This window comes from Mustelus asterias, unplaced genomic scaffold, assembly GCF_964213995.1.
Source record: "Mustelus asterias unplaced genomic scaffold, sMusAst1.hap1.1 HAP1_SCAFFOLD_2475, whole genome shotgun sequence".
Lineage (NCBI taxonomy): Eukaryota > Metazoa > Chordata > Chondrichthyes > Carcharhiniformes > Triakidae > Mustelus > Mustelus asterias.
The window spans coordinates 20496-40515 of record NW_027592420.1 but is presented as its reverse complement, the minus strand read 5'-3'; the positions used below and the strand labels follow the sequence as shown (position 1 = coordinate 40515).

Sequence of the window (20020 nt, the reverse complement as noted above, 5' to 3'; positions counted from 1 at the left end):
GCAGTAAGTGCACTGCCCAACAGCATTGCCTCCCTGTGACATTGACTCTGTCTACACTTCCCGCTGCCTTGGCAAAGCTGCCAGCATAATTAAGGACCCCACGCACCCCGGACATTCTCTCTTCCACCTTCTTCCTTTGGGAAAAAGATACAAAAGTCTGAGATCACATACCAACCGACACAAGAACAGCTTCTTCCCTGCTGCCATCAGACTTTTGAATGGACCTACCTCGCATTAAGTTGATCTTTCTCTACACTCTAGCTATGACTGTAACACTACATTCTGCACCCTCTCCTTTCCTTCTCTATGAACGGTATGCTTTGTCTGTATAGCATGCAAGAGACAATACTTTTCACTGGATGTTAATACATGTGACAATAATAAATCAAATCAAATCCAGGGTGAGTGGAAGGCGCAGCCAAGTATTTGATCCGGAAGGATCTCCACCACGTCCCGGTGAAGGCTGGAGGTATATCGGGATTAGATTGCTTACTATTTCAATTCTCCATCGCACTCTGACCCCTCTAACCTCAGCCCCCTGAAGTGCAACACAAGCTCAGGGAGCAACACCTCATCAAAAGACACTCTACACCCTTCCGGCCTCAACACTGAGTACAAAGGCTTCAGACCATAACCGCTCTTCCTATTCTCTCAGACAGCAGGTACGAATGAAAGCTCATCAATCTGAAAAATTAACTTCACAAACGCTGTGGAATATCCTGAGTGCTTTCCAGCATTTTCCACTTATATTTCCGATTTGCAGCTTTGGTCGAAGAAATAGCTCAGGCTTGAACCGGGACTTCCTGCCCCTGACATGGTGGCTTCTCCCCGTGGTCTGAGAATCGCCACAGTTCTGAAATACTGCGACGTTAATGTCAGTGTTTAGTATGTGGTACCCAATCCCTTTCCATTTGCTTTAACTTCATTGCAGTGTTAATGTAAGCCTACTTGTGACTAATAAACAAACTTTAACTCTAAATAATGGAGCTGCGAACTTGCTTAAGTGGGTTGATAATTAGTTGTTTGGTCGTACAGAAATTGAGTATTGCACAAACAGACATTTTGTCAAAGCTTTTTGTCTTACGTAGAATCCCCACAGCGCAAAAGGAGGCCATTCAGCCCACCGGGTCGACACCGACAACAATCCCACCCAGGCCCTACCCCCATTACCCTATGCATTTACCCTGCTAATCCCCCTGACACTAAGTGGCAATGTAGCATGGCCAATCGACCTAACCCGCACATCTTTGGACCGTGGGAGGAAACCGGAGCACCCGGAGGAAACCCACGCAGACACGGGGAGAACGCGTGCAAACTCCACACAGACAGTGACCCGAGGCCGGAATTGAACCTGGGTCGCTGGAGCTGTGAGGCAACAGTGCTAGCCACTGTGCTACTCAATGTCGGGGGGGATACAACAATTTTATACTGTATGAGAAGAGGAGACTGATTGGTTGGAAAGTGATTCTTATTAGTAGAGGCATTTCCATGAAGAATGCACCAGCTGTTAGCCACTGACAGTCAACTGCCAAGCATTGTTTGAAATTTAAACCAGGCAATTCCACTCCTAGTTTAAATGTCAGACAATGCTCAGCAGTTAACTGTCAATCATCACCAACTGGTGCATTCTCCGTGGCAATGCCTCTACCAGAACCCACTTGCCAACCAATCAGTACCCTCATCTCGAACAAGTATAAAAGTTGTTTCCTCCCACACTGATATTTTTGTAATTTTTCAATTCTTAAAACAGCAAAAGAAATTTCACACGAACAACTATCGCAGAGTCCAATTTTCACTCTTGAGAAAACTCTTTTGCTAGTCAGCAACGTTCCTGGCGGTTAACCAGAAGTTCAAGTTCCAAAAGCCGTTCAGTACTCGAGGGAGTTAAATCAACATTTTAGATTTTCTTGTTGAAGGAGCAGGTTCTGTGGCTGGAATGCCAAGTCCCAGGAGCTATGAACGATACTCAGCTCGGACAGATCTACTCTGTATTCTCCTACCCGTGAAACGATCCTTGACAAATCAGTGATATCCTGGGTCCGAGATCTGACGACTCAATGAACAAATAGCCAGTTATGTGAGCTGGACATATTTACATCGAGTATAATTCATCATGTACAGTTTCACTGTAATCTGAAGCACAGACCTCCTTTATCCCTGTACAAAACCAGTTTTTAAAAACTGGTTCTGTGAAGGTTTTCTACACAACTAAAAAGATTTGCATCTCCCCCACTTCTGCCAAGAAATTAAACAAACTATTTTCCCCGTGACCTTTCACAAGATCCCACATCCAGAATTAAAGCACCACGCAGTTTGCCCAAATCCCGGCGCACACACCTTTTCATTCAGGCTGTTCTGAAAATCTTTCTTCATGTCGTTCACCGCGACTCGGTCCTGCGGCCGTTTCGGACCGCTGACATACGGGACAATAGCGGACAGATTTAGTTCTATTACCTGAGGAACAGACAGAGAGGACATGAATACAGACTGCTCAGCCGGCAAACAAACAAACGTCAACACAGCAAGTGTGCAGAATTTCTACTCCCGCTCCTCTGTCCCTTAGCCTCTATTCACAAAGCCAAGGATTCCGTACACCGTCTTAATAAACTTCTCAACTCTTCCTGCCAACTGCAAAGTCTTGCGTGCGTACATCTCCAGATCACTCAGCACCTGTGCTGCCACCAACACACTCATTTAGTTTTGCTCCTGCCAAAATGAATCACCTGCGAATACTCCGGGTCCTCTGATGGGTTCTGATAGTTTCGGAACAGCTTCACAGCTTTTAAGTACGTTTCCACAGCTTCAATCTTTGCTTCATCATAACCTGTCGGTTAAAAATAAATCTTTTAAAATGTTCAAGGGAATAAGTGAGGGTTGAGGGTTTCGATAAATTCGCAAGTCCCTCTCACCTGTCTGTCTCAAGTGTCGTAAAGTCACATCGTCAACTGGGAAAAAGCTCACAGTAGCACCATACTCAGGACACATGTTTGCTATTGTTGTTCTGTCTGCCACCGACAGCTGAGACACACCTGGGCCAAAGAATTCGACAAATTTGCCTGAAACACCTACTTGTCTAAGTTGCTGGAGGGGATTAAGAGAGAGAGAGAAATAAAATGAATGACTCCTCTGCTCGGTTTGCTTGTAATTTGGTTAATTACTTAAAGGGTCAAAATGAAATTCCAAAACCTTCTCATACCTTTGTTATGCTCAAGACAACATCAATCGAGGTGGCCAAAGAGCTTGTGGCCCCCACCAGTTTGCATCCGACCACCTCGGGTAAAGTCAGCGTGACTGGCTGGCCCAGCATAACTGCTTCGCTTTCTATCCCACCAACCCCTGGGAAGCAAACAAACACTCACTTTATTCACGGACGGGGAGATAAAGAAAGGAGCGCATTTATAGAGATCGAGTCAGCACTTTGCAAAAACGTTTTCGGAAATAACTGCAATGTGCGTGAATTCAGCATCTAATAACAGCATAGCGGAGATCCAGTAAACACTCCATGTGATGGGTTGGCAGGAATTCATTTTCCGCCCAGCTATTAGATAATATCATATACTTTTTTTATTAATCATAGATAGAACATAGAACAGTACAGCACAGAACAGGCCCTTAGGCCCACGATGTTGTGCCGAGCTTTATCTGAAACCAAGATCAAGCTATCCCACTCCCTATCATCCTGGTGTGCTCCATGTGCCTATCCAATAACCACTTCAATGTTCCTAAAGTGTCCGACTCCACTATCACTGCAGGCAGTCTATTCCACACCCCAACCATTCTTTGAGTAAAGAATCTACCTCGGACATCCTTCCTATATCTCCCACCATGAACCCTATAGTTATGCCCCCTTGTAATAGCTCCATCCACCCGAGGAAATAGTCTTTGAACGTTCACTCTATCTATCCCCTTCATCATTTTATAAACCTCTATTAAGTCTCCCCTCAGCCTCCTCCGCTCCAGAGAGAACAGCCCTAGCTCCCTCAACCTTTCCTCATAAGACCTACCCTCCAAACCAGGCAGCATCCTGGTAAATCTCCTTTGCACTCTTTCCAGCACTTCCACATCTTTCTTATAGTGAGGTGACCAGAACTGCACACAATATTCCAAATGTGGTCTCACCAAGGTCCTGTACATTTGCAGCATAACCCCACGGCTCTTAAACTCCAACCCCCTGTTAATAAAAGCTAACACACTATAGGCCTTCTTCACAGCTCTATCCACTTGAGTGGCAACCTTTAGAGATCTGTGGATATGGGCCCCAAGATCTCTCTGTTCCTCCAGTCTTCAGAACCCTACCTTTGACCCTGTAATCCACATTTAAATTTGTCCTACCAAAATGAATCACCTCACATTTATCAGGGTTAAACTCCATCTGCCATTTTTCAGCCCAACTTTGCATCCTATCTATGTCTCTTTGCAGTCTACAACAGCCCTCCACCTCATCCACTACTCCACCAATCTTGGTGTCATCAGCAAATTTACTGATCCACCCTTCAGCCCCCTCCTCTAAGTCATTAATAAAAATCACAAAGAGCAGAGGACCAAGCACTGATCCCTGTGGCACTCTGCTAGCAACTTACCAACCACCAAAGTAAGACTAACCGGCCTATAATTACCAGGGTCATTTCTATTCCCTTTCTTAAACATAGAGGCCAAATATATAGGAACAGCAGATGTGGCTTGTTTCAGGTGCTTAAGCTACAAAGATTGTGTTGTCCAATGCTTTGACTGAAGTACCTTTGAAAGAATAGCATGTTGCAATGTTTTTTTTAATTCCATTTATTGGTTAAGAATACTGGATCTGGTGATAAACTCGTCTAAAACATTCCTTTTGCGTGTCAAAGTTTTTAAAAATTTCCACCGTTCACTTGAATGAAAATACAGTGGTGGTGCCAATGTGCTTAACATATTTAACAAGAACGCCAAAATCAACTAATTACAGATTATCCCTAGGACAAAACCTTGGAATTCCGTATCAAACACCACAGTGGTTAACAACATTACCACGGATTGCACAAGTTCAAGAAGAAGGTTTATTGTCTTCTTCTCAGGGCAATTAGGGATGGGTGGTAAATACAGCCTTTCTGGCACGCACATAATCAGGAAAACAGGAATAAAAAAGGGCGGCACCGTGGTTAGCACTGTTGCCTCATAACGCCAGGGACCCGGGTTCAATTCCAACCTTGGGTGACTGACTATTTGGAGTTTGCACGTGTCTGCGTGGGTTTCCTCCGGGTGCTCCGGTTTCCTCCCACACTCCAAAGATGTGCAGGTTAGGTGGATTGGCCATGCTAAATTGCCCCTTAGTGTCAGGGGACTAGCAGGGTAAATATGTGGGGCTACGGGAATAGGGCCTGGGTGGGACTGTTGTCAGTGCAGACTTGATGGGTCGAATGACCTCCTTCTGCACTGTAGGGGTCCTATGATTTCCAGTTCAGCAACTAAACTGCTCCGAAATCTACCACTGTCAAGGATTACACAATCCTCTTCCCTCAGTAGCAAAGTTTACGGTCTCTCTAATTTTGTTTCAGGTAACTGGGAACAAGATTTCAGGGGTAAAACTTTTAAAGCAGCCTCTCTTTCTCTCATACAAGACAAGAAGTGGAGTTGCCGGCGTTGGACTGAGGTGGGCACAGTAAGTAGTCTCACAACACCAGGTTAAAGTCCAACAGGTTCATTTGGTAGCACGAGCTTTCGGAATGCTGCTCCTTCATCAGGTGAGTCACCTGATGAAGGGGCAAAGCTCCAAAAGCTCGTGCTACCAAATCAACCTATTGCACTTTAACCTGGTGTTGTGAGACTACTTGCTGTACAAGACAAGAAAGTTATTCCCTGTACTGTGCGTGAAATAGGCATTGGGAACAGTTGATTGGCTGAACCAACATTTGCTGGAAAAGTTCACTGCTCAAATCCATACAGATATGTAACGGATTTGAATTGGTTATTACAGCGGTTCTCAATTACGACTGAAGCATCCCTTTTCAAATGAGTTTGTAATCATGGAGTCTCCACCGCACCAACTTGTATCTAAATCAGACCATAAACATGTTGCATATTTATATTTCTGAATGCAAGATTAATCGGTGTCCTCTTAAAGGACGTGCATGAAATTCTGCCATCGATGTGATTGGCGATGTGAAAACGTTTATCTTCCCTTGGTAACCTGACAGGTTCAGCAACGTGCCTGTTCAATACTTCACCCAGCACCCTCCTTTATCTCACAGACCACCATCTCAAAATCACTGAACAACTGAAGAGGTTTCATGACTCCATGAAGTCAGGTGGCGAAGAATAAAATTGGAGCCCAATCTTACACCCTTTTGTTTACAGAGATACTCATCATCGAATCCTTACAGTACAGAAGGAGGCTATTTAGCCCATCGAGTCTGTACCGACCACAATCCCACCCAGGCCCTATTCCTGTTAACACCACACATTTACCATGGCCAATATCCCAGACACTAAGGGACAATTTATCATGGCCAATCAACCTAACCCGCACATCTTTGGACTGTGGGAGGAAACCGGAGCACCCAGAGGAAACCCACGCAGACACGGGGAGAACGTGCAGACTCCACACAGACGGTGACCCAAGCCGGGAATCGAACCTGGGTCCCTGGCACTGTGAGGCAGCAGTGCTAACCACTGTGCCACCCAAACATGCGCGTCCAAACCTAATCACTGCTGCTCACTCTGCTCCACTATACAGAAACACAAGGAGCGGCACAGTGGTTAGCACTGCTGCCTCACAGCGCCAGGGATCCGGGTTCAATTCCCGGCTTGGGTCACTGTGTGGAGTCTGCACGTTCTCCCAGTGTCTGTGTGGGTTTCCTCCGGGTGCTCCGGTTTCTTCCCACACTCCAAAAATGTGCGGGTTAGGTGGATTGGTCATGATAAATTGCCCCCGAGTGTCTCAAGATGTGTAGGTTAGGAGGGACCAGCCATGATAGATGTGTGGGTGGGAGGCTCCTTTGGAGAGTTGGTGCAGACTCGATGGGCCGGATGGCCTCTTTCTGCACTGTAGGGATTCTATGGTTCAAGTGAACCCTCAGTTAATGCCAATCACCTGCATACAATTAAACACGACTAGTATACATTAACATGCCTTCCTCTCTGTTCTGGTTTTGTTTCTCGAACATTGACACTGAAGTCAGAAGAGGTGAGGCTCAGCAAGTGCATGAAGACACCATTATAGATGAACATGATTGGTTTAACTCCTTCACATCCAGCCTTGAAACCCTTCAAACCAGGTTTTCATTGAGTTCATGTTTCAACAACGATATCCAGCAAATACACTTTACGAAGCCATCCAATAATTCATTCCAACCTTGTGGAACCACTGATAATCTCTCTTTAAAACAAATTTTAAGCAAATGAATTTTTAAAAATGCAAATAACTAAACTCATACGTGTTGCCAAAGTTAAGGAGAAGCTTCGTCACCGTCACACTGGGTGGCACAGTGGTTAGTACTGCTGCCTCACAGTGCCAGGGACCTGGGTTCAAATCCAGCCTTGGGTCACTGTCTATGTGGAGTTTGCGCATTCTCCCCGTGCCTGCGTGGGTTTCCTCCGGGTGCTCCGGTTTCCTCCCACACTTCAAAGATGTGCTGCTGCATTGGCCATGTTAAATTGCTCCTCAGTGTAACCCAAACAGGCGGTAGATTGTGGCGACTAGGGGATTTTCACAGCAACTTCATTGCAGTGTTAATGTAAGCCTACTTGTGACACGAATAAATAAACAATGTAAGCGGTTAAGGGGTAATAAGTGAAATCGACTGCACACTTACCCCATCCTAGAATTCCAAGACCATTCACCATTGTCGTATGAGAATCTGTGCCTACCACACTGTCGGGGAACAAAATGTCTCTTAGGTCAAACACTACACGGGACAGGTATTCTAGGTTTACTTGGTGCACGATTCCACTTCCTGGGGGCACCACGATCACATTCTGAAATACTTTGGAAGCCCACTGCATCAAAAAAGAATGGGGAGGGGGAGAAAACAGACATTTAAAAATCAATCCATCGCGTCATGGAACAGTTGTCAATATTATTTTTAAACCGTCATTTTCACGTTCTCTATTTTGATTCGCCTCAAATCAGAGCGTGCCTCTGCCTTTACAGATTTTACCTCACTTGCCCTCTAAAATAGTGAATTTATTACAAACTACTGCCACTGCCCACTTAGGGGGTGAAAATGCAGCTCTACACTTTGTCAGCCTGTTCTAGCTTTTACACAACAGACCCTAAGGAAACAGGAACACAGAATTTCGGAAACTGCCAACAGTTAAGGCAGTGCCAATAGACAAAACACAGAGGCTGACCTCTCAAGTAGGATCCTTTTCCATAAGATATAGGAGCAGAATTGGGCCATTCAGACCATCTTCACTCTATATACCAGGAAGCATTATAGCATGTTAGACAGGACAAGTGTCTGGAACTATTGTAAAATGACTTGCATTTATATAACGCCCTTCATGGCCTCAGGATATTCCAAAGCGCTTTATGACTGAATATTTTTGAAGTGTAGCCACTTTTGTGATGCAGCCAATATGTACACAGCAAGCTCCCGCAAACAGCCAACTGATAACGACCAGGTCATTTTGTTGATGAAAAGGATGGTGGTTGAGGGATAAAATATTAGTCAAGACACGGAGGATAATTCCCACCTGCCTCTTGAAACAGTATCATGGTACATTTTACATCCATGTCAATAAGCAGAAGGGGGTCGGTTTAACAATTTATCTGAAAGATGGCACCTCAGACAATGCTGCCTTCCTTAAGTACTACAAATCCCTGTGCTAAAGGCTCAGATGTGGGACTTTAACCCACAACCTTCTGACCGGGAGGAGGAGTGCTACCAGCTCTTGAGTCATGACTGAATGAAGTTAGGGCGGATGTCTAAATGCACCATGGTGTAATGTAAACATTTAAAGGGCTTGCTTAATATTTCAGAACAAAATGAAAGAAAACCTGCATTGAATGAGGGCATCTCAAATAACTGCAGGAGGGCTACATTGTCTGAAATGCTTTCTATCCGGTCAACTAGTAAACTGTTTGTTCCATCAGGTGCATGGAAAAAATCCCCAGAGCGATACTGGAAAATGGGCTGAAAGTTCCAATGTCTTGGCCAACATTCAGCCCACACCCCGACCAACAACAACAAAACAAACCACAGATTATTCACCTTGTGGGACCTTGCTGTGCAGAAATTAACTGTCATGTTTTCTCGCATGACGGCAACCACGTCAAAGCACTGTGGGATGTCTTTAGGACATAAAAATTATGATACAAGTGAAAGATCTTTCTTTCAGAGTGAGCTGAAATTAAAAAGGAATTCAGGCCGCTTTAAAAATTTGTTGCAACCATTAGATTAGCAGTTCACTGAGCTGATAAGGGCTGCACATGGGTCTTGGTCAGTTGGGTGTAGGCCACATTATCTTGTGTTGGCGTTCTGCGTTTGCTCCTTCACTCCACCCCAAAATAAGCACTGGGTTCCATTCTGATTGAGCTTTTGGCACCAATGCACACATTCTCTCTACTGCACCTCTGTCTCTTACCCAGCAGCTTAATCCTCCCTCAGCCCAGCTTGCTGACTGTTCCTAGGCAGGCAGAACATTTAGACAACATGAAGTTCACAATGATATTATAGTCTTCCACTTGCCTATTCAGAAGATGGAGACTCAGAAGGAAAACTGTGCAAACTTGTGAAAAGTAATAATGTTACAAAGTTCCCTAATTTATTTTTTGGTGGGGGTGGTAAATTTACATGGGAGTTTCCATTATAAGTATGGACAAATTAATTTACAATACCGGAAATGCAAGCTTTCTAATATATAGACAGACGTACCTTAAAAAACTGTAGCCGCTCTTTATTTCTGTTGAATTCAATTTCTTGGTTCTTTAATGTTTCTGGTCTACAGGTAATTGGAAAAAAAAGCCCACAATGAATCATCGAATCCTTACAGTGCAGAAGGAGATCATTCAGCCCATCGAGTCTGCACCAACTCTTCAACAGAGCATCCTACACAGACCCTATCCCCATAATACCACGTATGCGTGGAGTCTGCACCTTCCCTCCCGTGTCTGCATGGCTTTCCTCCGGGTGCTCCAGTTTCCTCCCACAGTCCAAACAACGTGCTGCTTAGATGCATTGGCCATGCTAAATTCTCCCTCGGTGTACCCGAACAGGTGCCGGAATGTGGGGACTAGGGGGTTTTCACAGTAACTTCATTGCAATGTTAATGTAAGCCTTACTTGTGACACTAAAAAATAAATAAATTTACCCCACTAATCCCCCTAATCCACAGATCCTGGGACACCAAGTGGCAATTTAACACGACCAATGCACTTAACCTGCACATCTTAGGACTGTGGGAGGAAACCGGAGCACCCGGAGGAAACCCAGGCAGAAATGGGGAAAACGTGGAAACTCCACACAGACAGTGACCCGAGGCTGGAATCGAACACTGGTCCCTGGCACTGAGAGGCAGCAGTGCTAACCACAGAGCCACCGTACCACCCCTAACATAGCTTTCAAATTCTGTTATATTTGAAAACCTTAGCCATGGAGAAACTGCGAGAATGATGCACAACGTGGATTATTAGCTGAAACCAAAAGAGAAAATGCTGGAAAATCTCAGCAGGTCTGGCAGCATCTGTAAGGAGAGAAAAGAGATGACCCTTTGTCAAAGAACAAAGAAAATTACAGCACAGGAACAGGCCCTTCGGCCCTCCAAGCCTGCACCGACCATGCTGCCCCGACTGAACTAAAACCCCCTACCCTTCCGGAAAGAACAAAGAAAATAAAAAGCTTTGACAAAGGGTCGTCTGGACTTGAAACGTCAGCTCTTTTCTCTCCTTACAGATGCTGCCAGACTTGCTGAGATTTTCCAGTATTTTCTCCTTTGGTTTCAGACTTCAGAATCCGCAGTAACTTGCTTTTATCCAGTGGGTTAGCAGCTAATTGCCGGAAACCTGGAAATAAAAACAGAAAATGCTCTGAAGTCAAATGGACTCGAAATGTTAATTCTGTTTCTCTCTCCACAGATGCTGTCAAACGTGCTGCATTTTTCCAGCATTGTGCTTTTATTATACATTTGCATTTTAGTTAAGAGAAAGAGATAGGTAAGAAATATTTTTATCTACATCTGCCTCTGACTTTGCCTGCGCTCCCACCCCGCCATCTCCACCAACCAAGACAAACAGGTCGCTACTACAAAGCCATCTCCAGACGAGTCTTTTTCTGATATTGCCTGACAACATACGAGAAACTGCACAGACACCCCGAAGGAAAGGCCAGTCTTACCCGGCTACAGGCTGCAGGTGGAATGGACAAAGTAACGGCGTGTTCTCGATCTCCGTGCTGCGTTTTCCTGAGGACGTGGAGCCCGCTTCACCGCTGCACTGACTCAAACAGCCGCTGGAGCGTTGACAAGGCGAGGCTTTCGGTGGCAGCTTGGCGTTGGACAGTCGAGGAGCTGCTCCAGAGCCGTCACCTCCACCGGGATTTGGAGCATTTTGAATGGCACTGCGCAAATAAAAGAGGGGGAAAAAATAAAAGTACAATTACGGACCCCACTGAAATTGAGCACTTTGCAAAAGAAATACTGTTATAGCTGAATTTGCAAATTATTCTTCAATTCATCAATTTTATAAGAACATTAAGAAATAGAAGCAGGAGCAGATTATCTTGAGTCTGCTCTGCCATTCAAATAAGATCATCGCTGATCTGATTGTGGTCTTAGCTCCACTTTCCTGCCTGCCCCCCCATCGTAATCCTTCCTCATAGATCAAAAATCTGTCCAACAGCCTTGGACAGCAAGAGGAGAATTTTCTTTTCATACTGGTTTAATTCCACAAATTAATTTACTGAACCTATGAATATGTAACTCATTATTACAGCAAGTTAACAGTTTCCAAGTGTGTCTATAACGCTAGCTTTCACACTTTGTATGGGAACGCTCTGTATGCTGTCTCTGCTGCAGCTATAAAGGAGATATCTGCAGGGCTATGAGGAAAGAACAGCGGTCTGGGGCTTTGACATTGCCCTTACAAAGAACCATCGCAAACACAATGGACTAATCGGCCTCTATCTGTGCTCTATGACATTATGGATTTAATGAGCATCTAGCACTTTACTTTTTGACAGTAACACTAAGTATAAAGTTAAAACAATACCCGATACTGCACTGTTTTGTTTGTATATTCCAACAGAAATAATATGAGTCAATAAGTTCCAAAAAAGTCCAGAATTGGATAACCCTCTTTGATTTTCTGAAGAGTCTCAGTCTAGAAATCCCGATTTGAAAACCTATGCTGCAGTAGAACACAATTGCGATATCTTCCTAGCATGAATGGGGGTTATTCGGCCCATTGTACCCGTGCCTGCTATTCTATTAGTCCCTGTCCCCAACTTTCGTTGCTTCCCCCAATGCTCTCCAATTTTTGTTCCCCCCCAAGTGATTATCCTATTCTCTTTTGAACGTTACTGGTTCCTGATTAAGCAATGCTTTGACTTCCAAGTTCTCATCCTTGTTTCCAAACCCCATTTGTGACCTGGCCCCTCCCGATGTCGGTAACCCCTGCCAGCCTCCGAGATGTCTGCACTCCTCCAGCTCTGGCTTCGAGTACCCCTGATATTTGTCGCTCCACCATTTGTACTCGGGACCTTCAACTGCCTAAGCTCTGGGATTCACTCCCTAAACCATCTGTCGCTTTCTCTCCTCTAAAACACTCCTTAAAACTTACCCTTTCATTTCATTTCTGGTCACCTGCTTTACCATCTCCTTATAAGATGTTAACAGGGATTGTTTGGATAAAAGTAGAGGATGTTTCCCCTTGTTGGATATTATAGAACGAGAGGCTCTTATTTTAGGCTAAGGGGTGGCAGATTTAAAACGGAAATGAGGAATCTGTGGAATTCTCTACCCCAAAGTGCAGTGGATGCAGGAACACTAAACAAATTTGAGGAGATGGATAGGTTTTTAATTAGTAGCGGGATGAAGGATTCTGGGGAACGGCCAGGAAGATGGAGATGAGGCTGAGATGAGATCAGCCATGATCGTAGGGCGGCACGGTAGCACAGTGGTTAGCACTGCTGCTTCACAGCTCCAGGAACCTGGGTTCAATTCCCGGTTTGGGTCACTGTCTGTGTGGAGTTTGCACATTCTCCTTGTGTCTGCGTGGGTTTCCTCCGGGTGCTCCGGTTTCCTCCCACAGTCCAAAGATGTGCGGGTTAGGTTGATTGGCCATGCTAAAATTGCCCCTTAGTGTCTTGAGATGCTTAGGCTAGAGGGATTAGTGGGTAAATATGTTGGGATATGGGGGTAGGGTCTGGGTGGGACTGTGGTCGGTGCAGACTCGATGGGCCGAATGGCCTCTTTCTGTACTGTAGGGATTCTATGATATGATTCTATGTAGTGATGGCAAAGCAGAATTGAGGGATTAAATTGCCTACTCCCACTCCTAATTCTCAGGAGGAGGCCATTCAGCCCTTCGAGTGTGCTCCCCCATTCATTAGGATCATGGCTGATCATCAAATTCAATACCTTGATCCCACCTTCCCCTCATAACCCCTGATTCCTTTAGCCCCAAGAACGAAATCTAATTTCTTCTTGAAATTGGACAACGTTTTGGCCTCAACTACTTTCTGTCACAGATTCACCACTCTCTGGGTGAAGAAATTTTTCCTCACCTCAGTTCTAAAAGGTTTATCCCTTATCCTCAAACTGTGACCCCTAGTTCTGGACTCCCCCATCATTGGGAACACTCTTTCTGAATCTACCCTGTCCAATCCTGTTAGAATTTTATAAGATTCTCGGAGATCTCCTCTCACTCTTCTAAACCCCAATGAATATAATCCTAATCAATTTTGTCTCTCCTCATATATGATAATCCTGCCATCCCTGGAATCAGCCTGGGAACCAGAAATCACTGTACTCCCTCTATAGCAAGGACATCCTTCCTCAGATAAGGACACCAAAACTGCAGACAATACTCCAGGTGTGGCCTCACCACTGTCCTATACAACTGCAGTAAAACATCCCTATTCCTTTACTCAAATCCTCTCACTATGAAGGCCAACATACCATTTGCCTTCTTTACTGCCTGCTGGACCTGCGCACTTACTTTCAGCGACTGATGCACGAGGACACCAAGGTCTCGCCGAATATCCATCTCTCTCAATTCAAATAATAATCTGCCTTCCTATTTTTGCTACTGAAGTGGATAATCTCACATTTAACTGCATCAGCCATGCATATGCCCACACACTCCTGTCCAAAACTCGCTGAAGCATCTCTGCATCCGCCTCAGAACTCATTCTCCCACCCAACTTATAATCATCCGCAAATTTTGAGATAATACATTTAGTTCCCTCCTCCAAATCATTAATATATAATGTGGATAGTTGGGGTTCTAGCACAGATGCCTGCATACCCCACTAGTCACTGCCTGTCAATCGGAAAAAGATCCATATATTCCAACTCTTTGCTCCTTGTCTACTAACCAGCTTTCTATCCACATCAAGACACTACCTACAATCCCATGCGTTTTAACTTTATATAGTAATCTGCTATGTGAGACCTTGTCAAAAGCCTTCTGAAAGTCTAAATGAAACACATCGGTCGGTTCTCCCTGATCATCAGTTACATCCTCAAAGAATTCCAGTAGATTTGTCAAGTGTGATTTCGCTTTTGTAAATCCACATGCTGTGCTACGAAATCCTTAATGATGGACTCTAGTAATTTCCCTGTTACCGATGTTAGGCTCACTCACTGGTCTATAGTTCCCTGTTTTTTCTCTGCCTCCCTTTTTGAATTGCGGGATTACATTAGCTACCCTCCAATCTGTAGGAACTGTTCCAGAGCCCAAAGAATTTTAGAAAATGACCACCAATAGATTTCTAGGGCCACTTCTTTAAGTACTCTGGGATGAAGATTATCAGGCCCTGGAGATTTATCCGCCTTCAATCCCATTAATTTCCCCAAAATCATTTCTCTACTGATTCTGGTTTCCTTCAGCTCCTCACTAAAGCTTGTGTTTTTATGTGAGGCAGTGTCAATTTTGGCCCAATAATGCTTCTGGGAAGTGCCTTGGGAAGTTTTACTATGTTAATGCCTGTTATTCAAAGTGAATTACACAGGCAAATTGTTGACGCAAGAACTGGTAGAGCAGCGTAAAATTCCAGCTGTTGTAAGCAACTCTTACTCATGTTTAGTTTCCTTGCCTTTTACTGTAATCAAACTGCACGGAATGGTCAACAATCAGATCAGTTGGACAGACTGGGTTGACTTTGCTCGGATCCCCTCCGAGCTTCTTCACTGCCTCCCTCATCGCTGCAAAATCCACCACTGCAGGAATGCCACTGAAAGAAATTAAACAGACAGACAGTCAGAAACAAAGAACAAAGAACAGTACAGCACAGGAAACAGGCCCTTCAGCCTTCCAAGCCTGTGCCGCTCATTGGTCCAACTAGACCATTCGTTTGTATCCCTCCATTCCCAGACTGCTCATGTGACTATCCAGGTAAGTCTTAAACGATGCCAGCGTGTCTGCCTCCACCACCCTACTTGGCAGCGCATTCCAGGCCCCCACCACCCTCTGTGTAAAAAACGTCCCTCTGATATCTGAGTTATACCTCGCCCCTCTCATCTTGAGCCCGTGACCCCTCGTGATCGTCACCTCTGACCTGGGAAAATGCTTCCCACAAATAGCTTCAACAAATAGCTTCCTGCATCTTAACGAAGCAATTATATGTATTCTCTTCCACCTTCTTCCGTCGGGAGAAAGATACAATAATCTGAAAACATGCACCAACCAGCTTAAAACAGCTTCTTCCCTGCTGCCATTAGACTTTTGAATGGTCCTATCACACATTAAGCTGATCTCTCCCCTCACCCGATTTGTAACGGCACTATATTCTGCACCCTCTCCTTTCCTTCTCCCCTCTGTCCTCTATTAACAGTATGCTCTGTCTGTATAGTGCGCAAGAAACAATACTTTTCACTGTATCCCAATATATGTGACAATAATAAATCAATTCTATTCAATATTGACCATTGTGCCCTGGCCAGTATCTAATCCTCAATCAACCACTGAAACAGGTCTAGTCATTATCATACAGCTGTTGGTGGGAGCTTGCTGTGCACAAATCGGCTGCCAATTTCCTATTTACAGCGGTGGCTCCGGTTCAAAAATCCTTCATTGGCTGTAAATTCAAGTCTTCTTTAGTGTTTTTTAAAAACGTTTATTCATTTTATGGGACAGAAGTGTGGCTGGCTGGGCCAGCATTTATTGCCCGCCCCTAACTGCCCTCCATTTCAGAAGACTTTTGAGTCAACCACATTGCTGTGGCTCTGGAGTCACATGTCGGCCAGACCAGGTAAGGGCGGCAGATTCCCTTCCCTAAAGCACATGAGTGAACCAGATGGATTTTTCCGACAATTGACAATGGTTTCATGGTCACCGGTAGATTATTAATTCCAGATTTTTATTGAATTCAAATTTCACCATCTGCCTTGGTGAGATTTGAACCCAGGTCCCCAGATCTTGTTCTAGGTCTCTGGATTACCAGCCCAGTAACAATATAACTTGTCACTATATTAGAGCACAAAGTGTTGCACTTTGACAGCATGACCTTTGGAAGAATAAATTGAAGGATTCTTAATATTTCAAGTTTTAAAAGTGTTTTTTTTACATTTGATGTGGTAAAATCTGATCTGCAGGGGAGTGGTATTGTCGCTAGACTAGTAATCCAGGGACCCAGGGTAATTCTCTGGAGACCCAGGTTCGAATCCCACCATGGCAGATGGTGGGATTTGAACTCAATAAAAATCTGGAATTAAAAGTCTAATGATGACCCCAAAACCATTGTCAATTGTCGTAAAACCCACCTGGTTCACTAATGTCTAATCTGCCTTCCTTACTCGGTCTGGCCTACTTGTGACTCCAGATCCACAGCAATGTGGTTAACTCTTAAATGGTCCTCGGGGATGGACAATAAATGCTGACCCAGTGACACCTACATCCCATGAATGAATAAAATAAAGTAATTTTTGAGCACAATCTGAGAGATTGGGTGATAAATCTCGTTTACTATCCAATTTGGTTACCCCAGCTCGTGGTGATAGATCTTTCCTGTGAACAGTTATAGTCCTTGTAGTAATTCTTTTCCCCCCCCACAGTGGTGCTGGGTTTCAGGGACTTAGACCCAGAGATGAAGAAGAAATGGCGACTTAAGTCCCAATTCAGGATGGTTTGTGACTTCAGGAGATCTTGGTCAGAAGCTTATTCAGTACTTTAGGGTACTGACCACCTGGAATTAAGTTTTACGTGCCTAAGCATCCGTGAATGGGAAAGTCATTCACAACAGTGGGAGCAAGACAGGAAGCAACATGACAAGCAAGATCATTATGTGCCTGATCTCCTGGCAGCGCAAGTGTTTCATGATATCAGTCACTGGAGGAAGCAGTGAACAATGAGGAAAAGAATATCAGTGGCCGTCACGAGCAGCAGCTCGATCCAGAATGCAGAACAAATATTATGAACCACATTCTGTTTCCATTAATAGTAAAGACAGACTAGCTAGCTTCCGTCACTAACTGCGCTTGGACTGCCAGTGGGTTTGAATAATTCCAACCCAGCCCCTTTAATTTTTCACTGCCACCATAACTGGAGACGACTCATTGCAGCAATACTAGATATTTGGAACGCCTTTAACATAACATGAACCGTACAAAGCTAAAACACTTCAAAACCTTCAAATTTTCTGCATTCCCAGCTCACTTCACTCATCTATTTTTAACCACTTCACTAACTTCTGGCACATTCTTTTAGAAACTCGCCCGGAACCACATTCTGCAGAAGGTCAACCTCTCCCCTCAGGCCCCACTGTGCGCAAGGAATAACTGAAGTGACTGACAAATTTTTTTTTTTTAAATCTCTCCAGCCACACAGTGACTTCCCAAGTGGGTGGAAAGGAAGGATTAAGGGAGGAGGCGGAAGGCGGCAGAGGAAGCCAAGCACAATTGGAACAGGGACAACCAAATTGATGGAAAGGTTTTAAATGAGGGTAGGACACAAGATAAAGAGGGAATTATTTTCAAAGTTAAATACGTTTCAACAAAAGAGAAGCTATAGTTCAGATAAATACAGCGCTCCTTTTAAATTGTACAAAGTCGAGTTTTAAAACTTTAACTCTGGGGCTCCATCTGGTAAACAGTCCAAGTGCCCATTCTGGATCGATGCACGGAGACAATAATCACAACATAACTTGATCCAGTCTCCACTAAACAGCTACATACTAGAAGCAAATTATCAAGAAGAACTGAGGTTCAGAGAATGCGTAGCTTAAATTTTAATGCATTTTCATAGAACCCTACAACGCAGAAGGAGGCCATTCGGCCCATCAAATCTGCACTGACTCTCCGATAGAGCATCTTACCCAGGCCCACATCCCAACCCATTCCCTTGACCCCACGCATTTGCCCCGCTAATCCCTCTCACCTACACATCTTGGGACACTAAGGGGCAATTTAGCACAGCCAATCCACCTAGCCTGCACATCTTTGGAGTGTGGGAGGAAACCCACACAGACACGGACAGAACGTGCAAACTCGACACACCCGAGGCTGGAATCGAACCCAGGTGGGTCCCTGGTGCTGTGAGGCAGCAGTGCTAACCACAGTCTTATAAGATATTAGTCAGCCTCCCTTGACCTTGTACACAGGACGATAAGAGCAAATGTAGTCTTCATATAAAGCAGAGCACAGGGATTTATCGAACAAAAGGTCATAAGAGCAATTCAACTCCCACTTTAAAGTCACAGATCTTATTATCCTTACCAAATGTATTTTGATTTATAATTTATAATTAATTTATAATTAAATAGAAAGTGATAGAGTTTTGGAAACTAGAATGGCTTAGAGAATATTGGAATTTATCTGCAAGCATGAGTTTCAGAATAGGGGGATACAAAACTGAGGCACAATGGCGTCACTACTGGCAGGAGGGTGCAACTGCAGCATGATAAGTTTACATAAGGATCTCCCATTACAAATATGGACACTTAAGTTTTATGGGGAAAATATTTTTTTATATATATGTATATAAAATCGAGAGAGAAGCAGATATACATATTAAAAAACTTATGTTGTAATCTGAATATTTGGACAACAAAATATCCACTGGTAAGTTACGACCATGGGGTCGGATTATTTAAATAAAATATTTCCCCGTCCTACAAGTATATTTGAATGACAGTTGAACACCGAACTCAATTTTCTACCCAGACAGTTATCTGACTCACGTGAAATCCTGGAGGAGGACGCGGGCTGGCCAGAAGGGAACATCAGCTTGGTTTTGTTGGTTTTTCCAATCTAGGATGGTAAGAGCATCTTCCTTTTTAATATGGAGCCCATCACAATTTCGAACAGCAGCTTCCAGCAGTACACGGATAGAGTATGGCAGTCCCACTATTGGAGAAACAAAGAATAATTTCAAACTATCCTTCAATGAATTCAAACAAGACTGTGCTTTTAAAATTAGTAAGAGTTTTAACAACATCAGGTTAAAATTGAGCAGGTTTATTTGGTAGCAAATGCCATTAGCTTTCAGAGCGCTGCTCCTTCGTCAGATGGTGTGGAAATCTGCTCTCAAACAGGGCACAGAGACACAAAATCAAGTTACAGAATACTGATTAGAATGCGAATCTCTACAGCCAACCAGATCTTAAAGATACAGACAATGTGAGTGGAGGGAGCATTAAGCACAGGTTAAAGAGATGTGTACCATCTCCAGACAGCACAGCCAGTGAGATTCTGCAAGTCCAGGAGGCAGGCTGTGGGGGTTACAGATAGTGTGACATAAACCCAACATCCCGGTTTAGGCCGTCCTCATGTGTGCGGAACTTGGCCATCAGTTTCTGCTCAGCGACTCTGCGCTGTCGTGTGTCGTGAAGGCCGCCTTGGAGAGCGCTTACCCGAAGATCAGAGGCTGAATGCCCGTGACCACTGAAGT

General features: G+C 44.3%; 1 protein-coding gene across 1 annotated transcript in view; it reads right to left on the bottom strand.

Moving 5' to 3' along the window:
• Positions 1-3190: 3190 nt before the first annotated feature.
• The window catches only part of LOC144489724 (iron-responsive element-binding protein 2-like), a 32543-nt gene continuing 15713 nt past the window's right edge, over positions 3191-20020 (bottom strand). Inside the window, exons 3-8 of the mRNA XM_078207576.1 lie at positions 19311-19476; positions 15231-15368; positions 11310-11531; positions 9852-9918; positions 7788-7971; positions 3191-3336 (exon numbers count right to left, since the gene is read on the bottom strand). Of these exons, the coding sequence (XP_078063702.1) occupies positions 3191-3336; positions 7788-7971; positions 9852-9918; positions 11310-11531; positions 15231-15368; positions 19311-19476 (923 nt within the window). The remainder of the gene's footprint in view (positions 3337-7787; positions 7972-9851; positions 9919-11309; positions 11532-15230; positions 15369-19310; positions 19477-20020) is intronic.